Genomic DNA, 17,962 nt, shown 5'->3' on the forward strand with positions numbered 1-17,962 from the left:
TGGATGTGGAAAATAAACTAGGCTTGTCAGTAAAAAAATAAAATAAATGCTCGTCACAGCATTTTTTTTTGACAGCAGCAGGAGCCATTGGCTATCAATCTGCCTCCAGTGCCACTGCTCTTGTGCACATCGCTGGATCGGATTGGGCTCAGGTAAGAATAAGGGGGTGGGGGGGGGGGGCTAGGGGATCCTGAAGCAGAGAAGGTCATTCACCTTAATGTATAGAAAACACTTCAATAATGGGCACTTTCACCCCCTTCCTGCCCATGTCACTTTTTAGCTTTCATCGCTGTCGAACTTTGCACGGTAATGCAAGCTGTACCAAAACAAAACTTGTACCAAGACTGATCCAGCTTTCTTTTGGTGGTATTTAATCGCCACTGGGTATTTTGCTAAACAGAAAAACAAAAAAACAATTAAAAAAAAAAATAGTTTTTCTTTGTTTTTTATAAAATGTTTTCTCCTTCACTGATGGGTACCGATGAGGTGGCACTGATGGACACTGATGGGTGGCACTGATAGGCAGCACTGATCTGATAGGTGGCACTAGATATCGCTTATGGGCACTGATAGGCATCACTGGTGGACATCACAAGTGGGCACTGGTGGGCATTACTGATGGAGCTGCACTGATGATCACTACATTGATTATCAGTGCAAATCCCTCTGTCAGGAGAGCCACTTATTGGCTCTCCTCTACTCACCCCCTGTCATCATGAATAGAGGAATGCCGGTAACTGATTGGACACAGATGATCACATGGTAAAGAGCCTACATCATAGCCATGATTGGAGATGCGGTGAGTCAGAGCAACACACCGCACTACCAATCACCCTTCTTCTGTGTGCCCCTGGGACGTGCACGAGCAGCTTGTTCTGCTGGACATCGTATGGCGTCCAGTCAAAATGAGAGAGCCACCACCTGGCCGTCCTGCTATAGGCTGGGCGGGAAGGTGTTAAAGCCATTTTTTTCCATTTTGGATAGTGTAAGGGAAGGAATCCAAAGTTAATGTTTTTCCATCTATTTCCTTTTAGGGAGATTTCCCTTTACTTCCTTCTCTGTAGCCTCAACAAGACATGAGAGCATAGCTTTCCAATGTGAGGCAAATATTGAGGGACATTTGTTTTGGGAATAAGTTTGCCTTTTTTGATGATTTCTCCTCTATTCCTGTTCTGGTGGCAACTAAAAATTGGATTTGCTCTCACTGTAATTTCCTGTGACATTGGTGATCAGCACAATTAGAGAGAATAAATCTCCCTAACAGGGACACAGACAATAAAAGAGCAATAAAAACCTGACAGTGATGCTATACCTTCTCCATTGGAGGCACCAGCAATTACGTGACTTATATTACATAAGCATTAAAGTCCTTTTTGCAGCTCTGCTCCCCCATTACTAGTCCCCATTATCCCTCTTCCCATTAGTGACACAGCAGCTTTCCAATCTCTAATTTAAACAGAGCAGAAGCTCAGGAAGGGGAAGCAGAGTAATCTGAGCCAGGGATGACTCATCTAGGGGGGTGCCACCAGGGGTTCTGCCCCCACCCGAACTGTGAAGCACTGCTCTAAGGGTGTCACTGCTGCCCGATCAAGTGTAATGGACTGGCAGCTCCACTGCATAGTTTGCTAAAAATCAGAGAACAAAATATGAGGGAGATTGCACAGGCCCACTAGTGCTGAATCACCCTGCTCCTCCCACCCACCAGCACTATAGAAAGATGTTCCAGTGTGACGCTTCAGCGTGGGAGAGCCTTCCTGGAACTGGGAGGCATTTATTAGGGCAAGGAGAGGGGTTTGTGTGCAGAACGCCCTGGACTAGGAAGTTGGGGTTGGTATGGCAAAGGTTTGGGGGGCCTTGGGGGTTTCAGAGAAGGCTCTGGACTAGTACTGCAGTGGAGGCCTGGGCTGAGGGGGTGCAGTGGGGTCCTTGGGCTGAGGGGGGGGTGCGGAGGAGACACTGAGCAGAGGGGGGTGCACAGGAGGCCTTGGACTGAGGGGTGCAGAGAAGGCCTTGACCCGGGGAGGCGCAGAGGAGACCCTGGACTTGGGGGGTGCAAAGGAGGCCCTGGGCTGGGGGGTGGTGCAGAGGAGGCCCTGGGCTGGGGGGTGGTGCAGAGGAGGCCCTGGACTGGGGGGGTGCAGAGGAGGCACTGGAGGGGGGAGCAGAGGAGGCGCTGGACTAGAAAAGGATTGGTGTGGCAAAGACCCTAGATCAGGAAAGGAGGCCCTGGACTGAGAGGGGAGTAGAGATGAGGCCATGGACTGGGAGGTGCAGAGAAGGCCCTGGACTAGCAGGGGAGTGCAGAGGAGGCCTTGGCCTAGGGGATGCAGAGGAGGCCCTGGACTGGGAGGGTAGTACACAGGGAGGCCCTGGGCTAAGGGATGCAGAGGAGACCCTGGACTAGGAGGCAAGTACACCAGAAGCCCTGGACTGGGGGGGGGGGGGGGGGTGTAGAGGAGGTCCTGGACTTGAAAAGTGGGGCTGGTGTGGCAAAGGGTCTGAATTCGGAGGGCAGGGTGCAGAGGAGCCTCTGAAATTGGGGGGCTGTCGAGGAGGCCTTGAACTAGGAGGGGAGAGTGGAGAGGAAGCCCTGGACGGGGGGGGGGGGGGGGTGCAGAAGAGGCCATTGACTAGGAAATGTTGGTTGGTGTGGCAAAGGCCCCTGGATGGGGGGGGGGCTACAAGGGAGATACTGGACTAGACGAGAGGGTGCCTGGAGGTCCCAGATTTAGGAAAGTGGGTGCCTGGAGGCCCTGCACTAGGACAGGTGTCTGGAGGCCCTTTACTATGAGAAGGGGATAGTGGAGGTCCTGGGCTGAAGAAGGACCTGCCTGGGCCCTTTAGGGGGAGTTAACAACCTAAATTGGGACATTTATCAATTGTTGCAAGTAATACCACAGAGGAGCAGAGAGACAAGTCATGTGATAGATTTATTAGTTGTTTGGCTGTACTTCTCCTGTGGATCACAGCAGTGCAGAATGTTTTGCATTCTTGTGACCCATCTTCAGCTGACAGCGGTCTGTCGGTTGACATCACAAAGCTTGTCCAGGCTGGGGAAAGAGTGCAACCATATGATCGGGATCCGCCCACGGCAAGCCGCTGAGAGTCTGAGCCGGCTCCACAGCCCAGTGTTTCTGTGTGTGTGTGTGTGTGTGTGTGTGTGTGTGTGGGAGGGGGGGTGGTCAGAGCAGAGAGCCAGAGACTGACAGTCACCAGCTCTCTGCTCAGGGAGCACTGAGAACGATCTGAGACCGAGAGTGATCGGCGGTGTTTCATTGTTTCATTATCTCAGCCTTAGAGCCGGCGGGGGGACAGATTCAGCATCCACCTAGGTAATTATGATTTAAAAAAAAAAAACATACTTCTCTTTTAATTTCCCAACATCTCCTCTTTCCTGCTATCTGGCCCACATAACAAATAGACCTCATTCACATGGAGCATAGGCGTTCATTCCCAGTGTGATGGCCGTGTACCGCATGGGGAAATTTGGTGTTCTGTGCATCCCTGTGCAGGCAGTCCAGTCAAAGTCAATTGGGACACAGCAACTGGATGGACCTAGTCGAGTGTCAAAATTTGACATACAGACAGGAAGGGATGCATGTATCTGAACACACAGTGTCTGCATTCAGATATGTGCACCCACTTCTATAGGTGAAGCTCTCTGGTGGATGTAGATGCAGCAAAAGGACCTGTCTCAGCGCATGTCTGAATGAGCCCTTAGGGGAATTTATCAAAACTAGAACAGACAGAATTTGGAACAGCTATTCATGGCCCCGGACCACAGGATGTGCAGAGCGACTGGAATTAACAAGCCACACACAGTGACCAGACCCGGATCCAGAGACCTCCAGATGGACGCCACACATTTGTACAGATGAGCCTTCTATGTTTTTACCCCTTGTAAGTGAGTCTGTTACCTTGCCATTAAGGCAGCTTTTAATACTACACTCAGGTGGCGTTTCCTGGTTTCTCCTCTTTGTCTTCCTCTAATCAGCTTTCATGAGGATAGCAGCCGCCTATGCCCAGCCATAATTATTATTTTTTATTTTATTTGTTTTTTAATTCTTCTAATCCTCTTATCTGGAAACTTTTAACCCCTGAATCCCTCACCTCATCATGGACTTATGATTGATGAACTGTGATTTTTCTTATTCATATCCACCTGTATTTGCGCTGATAGTTACTGTTACCCGTTCTCCCAAGCCAGGCTGTGTGTGTCCATAGACGTACACAGCAGGGCTCGGCCCTGTCCCTTTCTATCTGCTCACAAGATTTGACTGACAGCAGCGGGAGCTAAAGGCTCCAGCTGTTGCCTCTGTGTCCTGTGAGAGCAAGGTGAGAGGAGAGAACCGCTGCAGACAGGCACAGCATTGGTTTGGGTCTGAGTATAGTGAGTTGGGGGTGGGGGGAGGGCAATACAACTTTAGCTTGTGTGGTGCTATTCATTTTTTCAAACTTGGAGTTGGGCTTAACTTGTAGTCACAATGCCGAATATCTGTTTTCAGACTAAAGCCTTTGCATATTTTTCACATTATAGGTAATGCAAAAATAACTTTGGTTGCATAGGTTATAAATGTGGAGAAACTGTGTTACTGAAGTACAAAATCAATATCAAATATACATAGCATTATTTTATATAGGAGAATAAATACTCTCATGTAAACATTATGTTCTGGAGCACAAATGCGGTGCCCAATTAACTTGTACAGTCGCATGAAATGTTCCCAGTGCCCAATAATCACATCAGATATGTAAACATGAACGGCTAGGGATTCATTAACCAAACCTCTGAATCACACAAGTGTAAACTGCCATCCACAGTAAACACTAGAAGCTTGTGTTCACCTTGCATCATTTATATTGTTAGAGTACTTTCTTCTTAGTGGTAGGCAGAGCTGGGCAAAAGATAAGTCAATTGGTTAATTTAGGCAACACAATGGTTTGACATAGATGTTGTATTTTAGTGATAAAACTATTAGGCCTTGTGCACACTGGGCATCAAAAATTACACTTTTAGAGAGTTTGACTTTGTCTGCCTCTAAATGCCCCTCCATGTTAGCTTACATAAGCGTTTTATATGGGCATTTAACCACACCAATACAGGGCACTTTCACCCCCTTCCTTCCCAGACCAATTTTCAGCTTTCAGCGCTCTTGCACTTTCAAGGACAATTGCGCGGCCATGCTACACTGTACCCAAATTAAATTTTTATCATTTTGTTCACACAAATAAAGCTTTGTTTTGGTGGTATTTATTCATGGCTCTGTTTTTTTATTTTTTGCGATATATGCAGAAAAAGAGTGGAAATTTTGAAAAAAAAAAAAACGATATATTTTTTTCAAAATTGTCGCTCTTTTTTTTCTTTATAATACAAAATATAAAAAACGCAGAGGTGATCAAATATGACCGAAAGAACGCTCTATTTATGTGAAAAAAGGACATCAATTTTGTTTGGGTACAGCGTCGCATGCCCGCACAATTGTCAGTTAAAGTGACGCAGTGCCGTGTTTGAAGGAAATAAAATTGCATATTGTATTACCTGCCTATCAGGGCAGACTGACTCTGACATTATTCCAGTGCTTGCAGTATGCCCTGAATCCTTCTTCTAAGAAACATCTAAACTGTTAAAAAAAAAAAAAAAAAAAAATAAAAAAAAAAAAGCTTACGTATGCTGTGTGAATGGGAACACATAACAAACATACACTATTTTGCCAAAAGTATTGGGACACCTGCCTTTAACACACACATGAACTTTAATGACATCCCAGTCTTAGGCCGTAGGGTTCAATATTGAGTTGGCCCACCCTTTACAGCTATAACAGCTTCAACTCTTATGGGAAGGCTGTCCACAAGGTTTAGGAGTGTGTCTATGGGAATGTTTGACCATTCTTCCAGAAGTGCATTTGTGAGGTCAGGCACTGATGTTGGATTAGAAGGCCTGGCTTGCAGCCTCCACTCTAATTCATCCCAAAGGTGTTCTATCGGGTTTAGGTCAGGCCAGTCAAGTTCCTCTACCCAAAACTCGCTCATCCATGTACATATGGACCTTCCTTTGTGCACTGGTGCACAGTTATGTTGGAACAGGAAGGAGCCATTCCCAATATGTTTCCACAAAGTTGGGAGCATGAAATTGTCCAAATGTCTTGATATGCTGACGCCTTTAGAGTTGCCTTCACTGGAACTAAGGAGCCAAGCCCAACCCCTGAAAAACAACCCCACACCATAATCACCTGTCCACCAAATAATTTGGAAGGATGACCCAATACTTTTGACAATATAGTGTGGATGAGCGATTTTGGGGTGGAGGAACTTGACTGGCCTGCACCTCAACCTGATAGAATACCTTTGGGAGGAATTAAAGCGGAGACTGTTAGCCAGGCATTCTCATCTTCATCAGTGCCTAACCCATACAAATGCTCTTCTGGAAGAATGGTCAAACATTCCCATAGACACACTCTTAAACCTGTGGACAGCCTTCCCAGAAGAGTTGAAGCTGTTCTAGCTGCAAAGGGTGGGCCATCAATATTGAACCCTACCGACTAATGCCGCGTATACACGACCAGACTTTTCAACATCAAAAGTCTGACGGTACAATTCCGGCAGACTATTCTATCGTGTGTGGGCTGCAGCGGACTTTTGATTTGCAAAAGTCTGACAGACTTTAGAAATGGAACATGTTTCAAATTTTTCCTCCAGAACTCCGCCGGACCCAGTTCCTACCGAGAAAGTTCCTACTCGTGTGTATGCTAGTCCGACGGACAAAAACTGACGCTAGGGCAGCTATTGGCTACTGGCTATGAACTTCCTTATTCTAGTCCAGTCGTACGTCATCACGTTCGAATCCGTCGGACTTTGGTGTGATTGTGTGTGGCCAAGTCCGTTCATTCGGAAAGTCAGTCAGAACTCTGTCATAACTCCGTCAGAACTCCGTCGAAAATGTCTGTCGGACCTAAGTCCGGTCGTGTGTACGCGGCATTAGACTGGGATACCATTAAAGTTCATGTGCATGTAAAGGCAGGCCTCCCAATACTTTTAGCAATACAATTTATAATTGGGTTTTCTCTAATTTGACTACAAACATTTTAAGTTTCAATTTAAGCCCAACTGTGCTGAGGACATACTGAGAGTGCAGTTCATTGTAGACCCGCCTCAGAGGGGCACCACCGCAGCACTCTGAACTGATATTAAAATGATGCAGAGAGCTGTGCTGAGATTGTAATTTCTGCATCATAGACGAGGCACTGCTGTAGAAGATCCAGATAGGGAAAGGACACTGTGCTACATGACTGTCCTGAAGACGTCTGAAAGTATTTTTAAGAGTTATAAATATATGTATACTGCTCCAATAATGCCAGTGATTGGTGGCCCAGCAATCATTTGCAATGCCAATGTACTGTCAAGTGGAGGCTAGAGTAAGTGTAGCCATATCCATTTGTGTTATTGCTAAAAGATGATTCACTGTGTAATTACTAGATGTACTTGTATCTATGTGCTCACCCTGGTATGTCCACTAAATTGCATGGTTTCAATTCAGCCTTTAATACCATCATAGAAGGTGGTTAGTTGCTTTTAAATACTCTGGTCATTACAAATAGATGCTCAAACCAAACCTGGATTTTGAAGCCGGAACTGACATAGGCCCCTCATCATCTTCATGTCTATTCTCTGAAATCTCGCAAAAAATAATAAAAATAAACGTATTCATTCTAAGTGAAATATTCCTTTGTTTTGCAGTTTTATGTATGGCGAGCTGACAGACAAGAAGACAATTGAAAAAGTTAGACAGACGTTTGAGAACTACGAGTCAAATTGTTTTGAAGTCCTCTTGTACAAGAAGAGCAGTATGTATATCATAATGTCATGTTTACCAGATTGGTAGAACTGTTGTAAAATGAGGTATACGTAACAACCTGCAACAAGATTGTCCCGGTTGAGGAATCTGATCAAAAAGCAAAGAGCTAAAGGGCAAAGTGCAGTACCTATACTGTAGATACCATCCACAATCCACCCTGACGTGGCCTTACTTCTCCCAGATCCCAGTGGGCCCGTAAATGTACCTTTGTTGTTTACAAGTGAAAAGTGAATTTTTGAATTGAAAGCAGTATTAACCCCTCAGCATTTTTAGCTTAAACTGATTGTAAAGTCTCTCTCTTTTTTTAATTTTTATATTAAAATAACAACTTGCTCCCTCTGTGCAGTGGTTTTGCACAGAGCAGCCCAGATCCTCTCCCTTCTTGGGTCCCTGGCTGGCACTCCTGGCCCCTCCCTCCTGTCGAGTGCCCCCACAGCAAGCACCTTGCTATGGGGGCACCCGAGCCGAACTGCAGCTTTGTGTGTCCATTCAGACACGTAGCTGCGTTTTGGCTCCATCCCCTCACTCTCCTGATTGACAGCAGCGGGAGCCAATGGCGACACTGTTGTGTCTCAACCAATCAGGAGGGAGAGTTTTGGATGGCCAAGGCACTTGTGGACATCACTGGATAGAGATGGGGCTCAGGTAAGTCGGGGGGGGGGGGGGGCTTATGCACACAGTAGGTTTTTTATCTTATTGCATAGAATGCATTAAGATAAAAAAAAACTGCCTTTACAATCACTTTAATACATTGAGCACAATAAAATAAACATTCCCCCAAAATAAAGCTTCCATAATTCTTATGGAAGCAATTGCAGCTTACAAATTTCAAAGCTGCTGGCTCCAGCCCTCATGGTGCTGCTTCCCTGAACTTTTGGTCTTCACAGGAGAAAATTAAAAATATGCGATGCAATCTATAGTGAGTCTGGAGAATGGAGAGGGGAGGAGGAAGGAAGAGCAGGGCAGTGCCTTATCGTTCTAGACTAAGGGGCTATGTGTTTCTATTTATGTACACAATATAGGGAGACACAGCTTTAGTCCCCGCATAGAAGGGTGGCTCCATTTGAAGCTGCAAGAGAAAGTAGCCACCGTGAAACAGGAAAACTGGGGCAGGTGCCATTACACATGCTTAAACTGAAACATAGACAATAATTAAAAGATAAAGAAGCTGTATACTCAGTAAATAATTTATTCTGCTTACAAAAGTGCGTATTATCACTTTAAGATCTTCATGTTAAGGAAGAGCTAGAAAGATAAAAAAAAAAAACAGTTTTGGTAAAATGGCTTTTACAAATATTTTAGATTAATATGTGCCATGAATCACGATCTATAAATATCAGGAGTTCTTCTCGCATGTGTGGTGTTCTCCCTTGTGGAATACTTGTTTTGCATCCATTGGAAGACCACCTGGGAGGAGAACTAAACGCAGCTGCCAGAGGATCTTTTCCATTTATTATATAATACGAGCTAGGGCTTAAACCGTTTGTGAGAAAAGAATGAAATTGAAAATAAACATGCTGCTTAAAGAGAACCAGTCACCATTTTATTCCTGACCATATAAACTAATTGATGAAAGGCTCTTGTCTTCCTATGGGTTAGGCTGGCATTATAGGTTAGGCTGGCACTCCCCTATCTTGCTGGCAATAGACTTGTCAGGCCACCTGAGGCCAGATGACAGATGCACACTGTTGGGATCAGGAGTGCACTGCAAGGTAGTGGACCCTATGGCTGACTGCCAGGGCTGGACTGGGACAAAAATTTGGCCCTGGACTTCATCCAGACCAGCCCACTTTAATTTTGCAAACAAGCACAAAAACAGTATATAAAACTATACCTAATTGTGCAAAAAAACATAAGTAGCATAACATAAGTAGTCCTCACTAACCTCTTTTATTATTTCACGTATTCTCCTCTGTATTTTTCTCATCTTTCTCACATCACTGCGTGAAGTTGAGGGCAAGCAGCGCAGCCATTAATTTGTCACTGAAACCGGCCCACTGAGCCATCGGCCTACCGGGAAACTCCCTGTAGTCCTAATGGCCAGTCAATGCCTGCTGACTGCTGCGGATGCAAGTCAGGGTGGTAAAGGAAGGCAGGGCCACTGGAACACCAACACTGATCCCACCGGGGTTAGAGCGTAAGATTCCCTAGGGCGCGGAGTCTAAGAGCCAGCGGGTGTTCACCAGAGCCTCTAATGGTGAGGATGGACTGGGCTGCAACTGGCTCCAGGTCGCGACCCCCAGGATCCCCTAGCTCACGCCCACAGTAGGCAACAGGAGGATAGGGATAGTAAGGGAATAAGCCGAGGTCGGGGCTACTAGCAGACAAGGACAGCAGAGTGCACGCCAAAGGTTCAGGATCACAGGCAAACAGAGATAGTCGGGGACATGCCAAAAGGTCAGGGTCACGAGCAGGCAGGAATAGTCGAGAAAACGCCAAGGTCGGTAACAGAGACAAACATAGAGCAAACAGCAAGCAGGAAACAGGAAGCCAAACACACAATGTTGATCAGAAGGGCTGGCCTGCAGTGCACAGGTTAATATAGAGTTTTCTGATAGGAACTGGGGTGGAACCATGCTTAGAGGAGAGATTATAAAAGCAGTCAGGTGAGAGTGGCTGGTCTTTAGAGATGAACACATGGTGAGAGGTAAGCTGACAGACAAACTCTATTGCATAACCATGACTAGACTTTATTCAGGCAACTCCATCACTTCTGGGATGTGCTACCAAAGTGGAGAATAAAGTGGTAAGGTCACGAATGCTCAAGCTAAAAAGCTGTAGCCAAAATTGTTTGTTTTGAATAGAATCATAATGGCTTAAAACCTCTCTTCGTTTTTTTTTTGTTTTGTTTTTTTGTGTCCTCATTGGAGGGGTTTTCCAAAAAATTTATGTCCCAGTCACCAAATTTAATGAATGTAGAAATCCAGAGCCAAACCTCTTTTTAAGTGTTGTTTTAGGCTGTTTAGATTCCCAAAAGCTGCTCGAAGAAATGGACAAAAGTTTGTTGCCTGGGGTTTCCCTAGCTTGACTGCCAGAGCCACCAGGTCCCAGCCCTAGTCTTAACCCTATATCAATATATCTGAAAGATTTTTTTTAGGAAGTGACTCAGGTTGTTCTTTGGCCCAATTATCGTCTAAGGCAGGACTGCCAGGAGGTTGTCAAATAATTCTGCAGAGATTTACAAACTTTAGAACAATTTGACCAAAACACAACAGATTTTTGCGATATTCCCAATGGAAGTGTATTTATTGGAGCCTGTGTGCCCATTGAAGATCCTTTCCCTCACTTCCCGTTACTAGTAGAATAGAACATCGGTGGAACTCTTCTAACTATGGAAACAACAGTAAAAACCTGCAAATTAGGTGTAGAATAGAACTGTACTTATAAAGTCTACAGTAGTCTCCTACATTTAGTTTGTGCTGCTGAACTCAAGTGGAAATAAGGTTCACACAAGCGTAAATACTTGATACTTTAGTCCAGCTCATTCCCTTGTTCCTATTAAATCGCTGATTTTTTCATAACTCTGAAAAAGGGGGACACTTATGGAGCAAACACCCCTGACCAGGCTTGCTGTTTGGTCCCAGGTTCCATTCCCTGATAGGCACATGGCAGCCAGTCACACAGTAGTTCAGTCAATTGAGTCAGAAAAAAGGCCACACGCCTTTTAGCAGTTTAGTTGCTGAGTTAACTTGGATGGGGTGAGGGTTAGCCTCGGGACACTCCAAAAGGAACTATTAAAACTGCAATAGAAGACACTAAATCTGAACTGCCCCCTCAGGGTGTAACCACTTCCTTCAATGTGAAGGTTAAGTGCACTTCAATGCAGGAGCACCTCAACAGGAGTATAGTTTTGAGTAAGTTCTAATGAGCTTTACCAAAGGTGGCAATGAAAGTCTCTAGGATTAAGGCTAGTACTGACTGTGTCCTGGTTACTGTACAAGTAGACCTCCTATGGTACCACCAGTCTTTGTACTTGGTGCCTGCGGCCTAGATCTCCTGTAGAATGTTTCGCACTGCCTCAGGATGATCTGGATAAAGGTCCTCAAGCCCTAATTGGAGCTAGGAGCTCAAAAAGGATTTCTTCAGTGCTGTAGCTGGCCACCCAGGGGTGCCTCAGCCCTCAGGCTATACAAGAACAAGAACAAACTGTTTTATATCTCAAACTTTTTATACTGAGCAATAAAAACCTGATAGCGGTATTAACCCTTTTCCACCCTCAAAACCTAAAAAAATTAATAAAAAAAGATTTATCTGGGATTGCACTTGAAATCTAAACTCCAGGGGGCTTAAGTGGTTGTATTAATTCTTTATATATCATATATCATAAAATAAAGTGAATATGTGCATTAAAGTCAAAATTTTCCTTGTATCAAAAAACACAAAGTGAAAATACACTGGAGGATACCTTAGATAACCAGATGAATTCTCTGTAATATGATCTCCTCTCCACCACAATATCCCATATGGAAGAAACGAAAGGATACTAATACTGTTGGTTTATTAAAAAATATGCATAAAATATGAACATTGTCTGCTTACATTTAGGTGTGCCTTAGCCTGGCACTGAGGATAGCCTGCAGGGATTGTATATGGAACCGCTTAACGCTGGGCTCACGTCCAGAAAGGGCGTGTGTTCCACTCGTGCATGGGAAGAAACCGGAAGCTGGGACCCGGAAGTGACGTGACCGGAAGCGCCTCGACATACGTTTCGTAATTAATAAGTCATCAGGAAGCATCACACAAAGTGTCACTGGGCTAGAAAGTGAGGGGAAGTCGCCTCTGTGAGGATGCAACCCTGCCAGAGATTCTAATCTTCACCCATTCTCTCCAAAACTTAAGACAAGCACTGCTTTGTGTCTGGACTTGCACAGGCGCATGTCATAAAATTAGAATATCATCATAAAGTTAATTTATTTAAATAATTTAATTAAAAAAGTGAAACTCCTATATTTTATATAGATGTGTTGCATGAAGAGTTCTATATTTCAAGCATGTCTTTCTTTTAATTTAGATGATGATGGATCTAATGAAAACCCAAAATTCAGTATCGCCGAAAATTTGAATATTACACAAGACCCATAAAAAAAGAATACATTTTAATACAGAAATGTTGGCTTACTGAAAAGCATGTCTGTGTACAGTATAGTATGCACTGAATACTTTGTCGGGGCTTTTTTTGCATGCATTACTTCATCAATGCAGCATGGCATGGAGGCAATCCAGCCTGTGGCACATCTGAGGTGTTATGGAAGCCCAGGTTGCTTTGATAGTGGCCTTCAGCTCATCTGCATTGTTGGGCCTGGTGTCTTATCTTCCTCTTGACAATGCCCCACAAATTCTCTATGGGGTTTAGGTCAGGCGAATTTGCTGGTCACGATCATTAAACCAGGCATTGGTACTTTTGGCAGTGTGCTAGAGCTGCACGATTCTGGATAAAATAAGAATCACAATTTTTTTGCTTAGAACAAAGATCACGATTCTTGGTGTAACATCATCTTTCACATTATACAAAACAATTGGGATAACTTTACTGTTTAGTTTCTTTTTTAATTCAATGAACCCTATTCCTTCCCAAAAAATTGCATTTAAAGGACCGCTTTGCGAATACAGTGTGGTGCAAAATATAGCAACTACCACCATTTTATTCTCTAGGGTCTCTGCTGAAAATACCTTTTCATTTGACAACACTGAAGAAATTGAACTTTTCTACCATGTATAGTAGTGAGTGTACAGCTTGTATAACAGTGTAAATTTGCTGTCTCCTCAAAATAACTCAACACACAGCCATTAATGTCTAAACCACTGGAAACAAAAGTGAGTACACCCCTAAGTAAAAGTGTCCAAATTGGGCCTAATTAGCCACTTTCCCTCCCCGGTGTCATGTGATTTGTTAGTGTTACAAGGTCTCAGGTGTGAATGGAGAGCAGGAGTGTTAAATTTGGGGTCATCACTCTCACACTATCATACTGGTCACTGGAAGTTCAACATGGCACCTCATGCCAAAGAACTGTCTGAGAAACTGAAAAAAACTATTGTTGCTCTACATAAAGATGGCCTAGGCGATAAGAAGATTGCCAAGATCCTGAAACTGAACTGCAGCACGGTGGCCAAGACCATACAGCGGTTTAACAGGACAGGTTCCACTCAGAACAGGCCTTGCCATGGTCGACCAAAGAAGATGAGGGCATGTGCTCCGCGTCATATCCAGAGGTTGTCTTTGGGAAATAGACCTTTGAGTGCTGCCAGCATTGCTGCAGAGGTTAAAGGCGTGTGGGGTCAGCGTGTCAGTGCTCAGACCATACGCTGCACACTGCATCAAATTGCTGCCAGCACTGGGAAGCTACAGTTCATTGAGGGAACCATGAATGCCAATGCCAACATGTACTGTGACATCCATTCAGAGACTGGGCCGCAGGGCAGTATTCAACATGACAATGACCCCAAACACACTTCCAGGATGACCACTGGCTTGCTAAAGAAGCTGAGGGTAAAGATGATGGACTGGCCAAGCATGTCTCCAGACCAAAACCCTATTGAGCATCTGTGGGGCATCCTTAAATGGAAGGTGGAGGCGCAACGTCTTTAATCCACCAGCTCCGTGATGTTGTCATGGAGGAGTGGAAGAGGACTCCAGTGGCAACCTGTTAAGCTCTTGTGAACTCCATGCCCAAGAGGGTTAAAGCAGTGCTGGAAAATAATGGTTGCCACACAAAATATTGACACGTTGGGCCCAGTGTGGAAATTTTAACTTTAAGGGTATACTCTCTTTTGTTGCCAGCAGTTTAGACATTAATGGCTGTGTTGTGTTATTTTGAGGGGACAACCAATTTACACTGCTAAACAAGCTGTACACTCACTACTTTACATTGTAGCAAATTGTCATTTATTTGGTATTGTCACATGAAAAGATATAATAAAATATTTACAAAAATGTGAGGGGTATATTTTTGTGAGATACTGTATATATAATATTTGGGGGTTCTAAGTAATTTTCCAACAAAAAATACAGATTTTAAACCTGTAAGCAACAAGTGTCAGAACAAGGCTTAGTCTTAATGGGGTTAAACTGATCTAATTTGCGGAAGTTCATCCCTTTGATCTAAAAGAACCAAATGATGCATTGTTTATTTTTATCTCTCAGCACTGAGCACTGCTGTGATAAACTTTGCTGGTTGCTCCATTATTTTTTTGACAGCTATGAGCGTAGAATGGCTCTGCACTTGTTACATAAATCGTGGAAAGGCTGAATTAAAATCGCAAGGTTGGTTCAATCAAAATCACTATTTTTTTTTAAAGATTAATCATGCATCTTCATAAAGCTGGTCAGCAGGGGGAAGCAGGACGTGCTCGAATTCCTGGAAGAGGGTTGCGCCGACTTTGGACTTGATAAAACACAGTAGACCAACACTAGCAGGTGACATGGCTCCCCAAATAATCATGGACTGTGGAAAACTTTCCATTTCATTTGGAAATCAAGGTCCCAGAGTCTGGAGGAAGAGTGGAGAGGCACAGAATCCAAGTTTTATGAGGTCCAGTGTAAACTTTCCACAGTTGGGGATGATTTGGGGAGTCATGTCATCTGCTGGTGTTGGTCCACTATGTTTTATCAAGTCCAAAGTCAGAGCAGTCCTCTACCAGGAAATTCTAGAGCACTTCTTGCTTCCCTCTGCTGACCAGCTTTATGGAGATGCTGATTTCATTTTCTAGCAGGACTTTGCACCTGCTCACACTGCCAAAAGTACCGATGCCTAGTTTAATGATCATGGTATCACTGTAGTTGATTGGCAGAAAATTCACCTAAATCCCATAGAGAATCTGTGGGGTTTTGTCAAGAGAGGGATGAGACACCAGGTCCATTAATGCAGATGATCTGAAGGCCTCTATGAAAGCAATCTGAGCTTTCATAGCTCCTCAACAGTGCCACAGGTTGATCGCCTCTATGCCACACCTCATTGATGCAGTAATTCAGAGAAAAGGAGCCAGACTAAGTACTGAGTGCATATTATACTGTATGTACATAGACATACTTTTCAGTAAGCCAACATTTCTGTATTAAAAATCCTATTTTATTTATTGGTTTTCGCTAGCGGTAAGCCATAATGATCAAAATGAAAAGTAAACAATGCTTGCAATATATTCCTCTGTGTGTAACACATCTATATAAAATAAATTAGTTTCCCTTTTAGAATTGAATTACTAAAATAAATGAACTTTTTGATGATATTCTTATTTTATGAGATGCACCGGTATATAACAAAATGGCTGCCCTTGGAATGAAATTGTATATCCAGACATGATATTAACCAAATTTACCCCTAAACCTCCCTCTCATCCCTTCTTCTTTTTGAGAACTTCCCATGATTGATTTTTCTTATACCTTGTTCCTGTAGCAAGCAAGAGCGCTGATATTATCACAAACCATCATCCCCAAAACTCTGACAACTCTGGTTCAGTTTTCAGTACAAAAATGAAACTGTGTTGTCAGCCCAAAGTGGCAGATATGTAGGTATTTATCTATTTGAAACATTTTTAAATTGTAAACTTTATCAAGACGTTGGTGAGTTTGGCAAATACTATGTTACTTGAAATGATAAGCATCTAGTGCTTATTTAATGGTGACTGTTCTTTTTTAATTAGCCATTGTAACAACACCAATCAATCAGTAGTAATCTTTTGTTGCCTTGTCTCATTTAAAGTGATGCCATTTGATAGCTAATAGTCTTCTATGGGTACCTGCACTTTGCATATATCATTGATCTATGCTTTGGCTTATGCAACAAGCATATTATATGGAGATTGGTTAGCCTAGAGGTGGTGAATGATTTTAAAGTTAGTCCACGTCCAACAGATCTGTATTTAAGGGAAAGGCCTACCTTTATTCAAAAGGAAAAACAAAGTTCACACAGCTGTTAAGTTCACAGACAGATTCTTCAGCATCAAAAACAGAAATTGAAAAATGCTAGCCCAGCTGGCTACTCTTTATCAGTACTGCTGCTCATAGCACTGGTCTCCTAGACCATGGGTACTTCAGGTTCACTTGTCACATCACCTTGCTCTATGGGCCCGTTCCTGGCCTCTTGATAAGGTTCTCCTAGTACCTCGGGTACTCACATACTCCTTGGGAACTGAGACTCCTTCCAGTCTCCCTGGATTCACTAGTCACCTCAGATTTCCCAGTTTCTTTGGACCCACATAGCTATCCTGACTTTTCTAGTTCTACGGGCAAGATGTCCCCCCCCCCAACACTGGGTCTCCCCTCCTGGCTGAAGCACACTACTTTCCTCACACAAAGGCTGTGTCTCAGAATGGCAACAAGTGCCCTGAGATCTCCTCAGACCTGGCTGATAATGACCCTGTACACCTGTGCACTCACACAGGCTGTAGGCATCCAGTAAAGCCCAAACGCAGGAATTAAGATTCCGTCCCATCCAAAAACTTTAGAACCTTCAAACTCCAGGCCCTGATCTGGGATTACAAAACCCAGAGAAAACATAGAACACAGATTTCTCTGCTCACAATACACACCCTGGAGCCTCTGAAACCATAACGTTGAGAATCCTGTGTCCTTTCCATATCCATTACCTAACCTCACACCATGGCAAGGGCTTATACAGTCACAATATATGGAAGCGAAATAATACACGTGGCCTAATAAACTATGATTGGTCCTGGTAGACAAATGTGAGATGTCCAATTGTGGTCAATTGCATTTTACATAAACTATTGTGTCGCAATGTGTATTATTAGGCTCAGAAATCATAATGACTGTCTTGAGCCACCATGCTCGTGACACAATGCTGCACACCTGAATTGTGCCAGATATTGACAAACTTATTTTCGGAACTATTATTTATGTGATACAGATTGCAAGACTTTTTTTGTGAATGTGAGGCTTAGGATTTTTTTTTAACAATTGGAGCACCACTTGCATCTTTTCAAACCTTTCACATTGAATTAATATTTGGGGAATCCCCCAAAAAAATCTGTTTTCTTCAGTAGTGCCAACAGTAGTTTATCTGGCCCACTTTCTTTTACTATTGGTGACAGATGTCACCTCGATTGTATTTGGTCACTCACATTTGCTTCTTTACATACGAGCGATTTTAATGG

The 17,962-nt window shown here is 43.7% G+C and overlaps 1 protein-coding gene across 2 annotated transcripts in view; it reads left to right on the top strand.

The window, feature by feature from the left end:
• The window catches only part of KCNH5 (potassium voltage-gated channel subfamily H member 5), a 518,579-nt gene that overhangs the window by 108,645 nt on the left and 391,972 nt on the right, over positions 1-17,962 (top strand). For both annotated transcript variants that reach the window (XM_077464367.1, XM_077464368.1), the window contains exon 3: positions 7,735-7,841. In XM_077464367.1, coding sequence (XP_077320493.1) covers positions 7,735-7,841 — 107 coding nt within the window. The remainder of the gene's footprint in view (positions 1-7,734; positions 7,842-17,962) is intronic.

This window comes from Lithobates pipiens, unplaced genomic scaffold (assembly GCF_037356315.1).
Source record: "Lithobates pipiens isolate NorthernLeopardFrog02 unplaced genomic scaffold, aLitPip1_a1.2 Scaffold_30, whole genome shotgun sequence".
In the NCBI taxonomy this organism is placed as follows: Eukaryota; Metazoa; Chordata; class Amphibia; order Anura; family Ranidae; genus Lithobates; species Lithobates pipiens.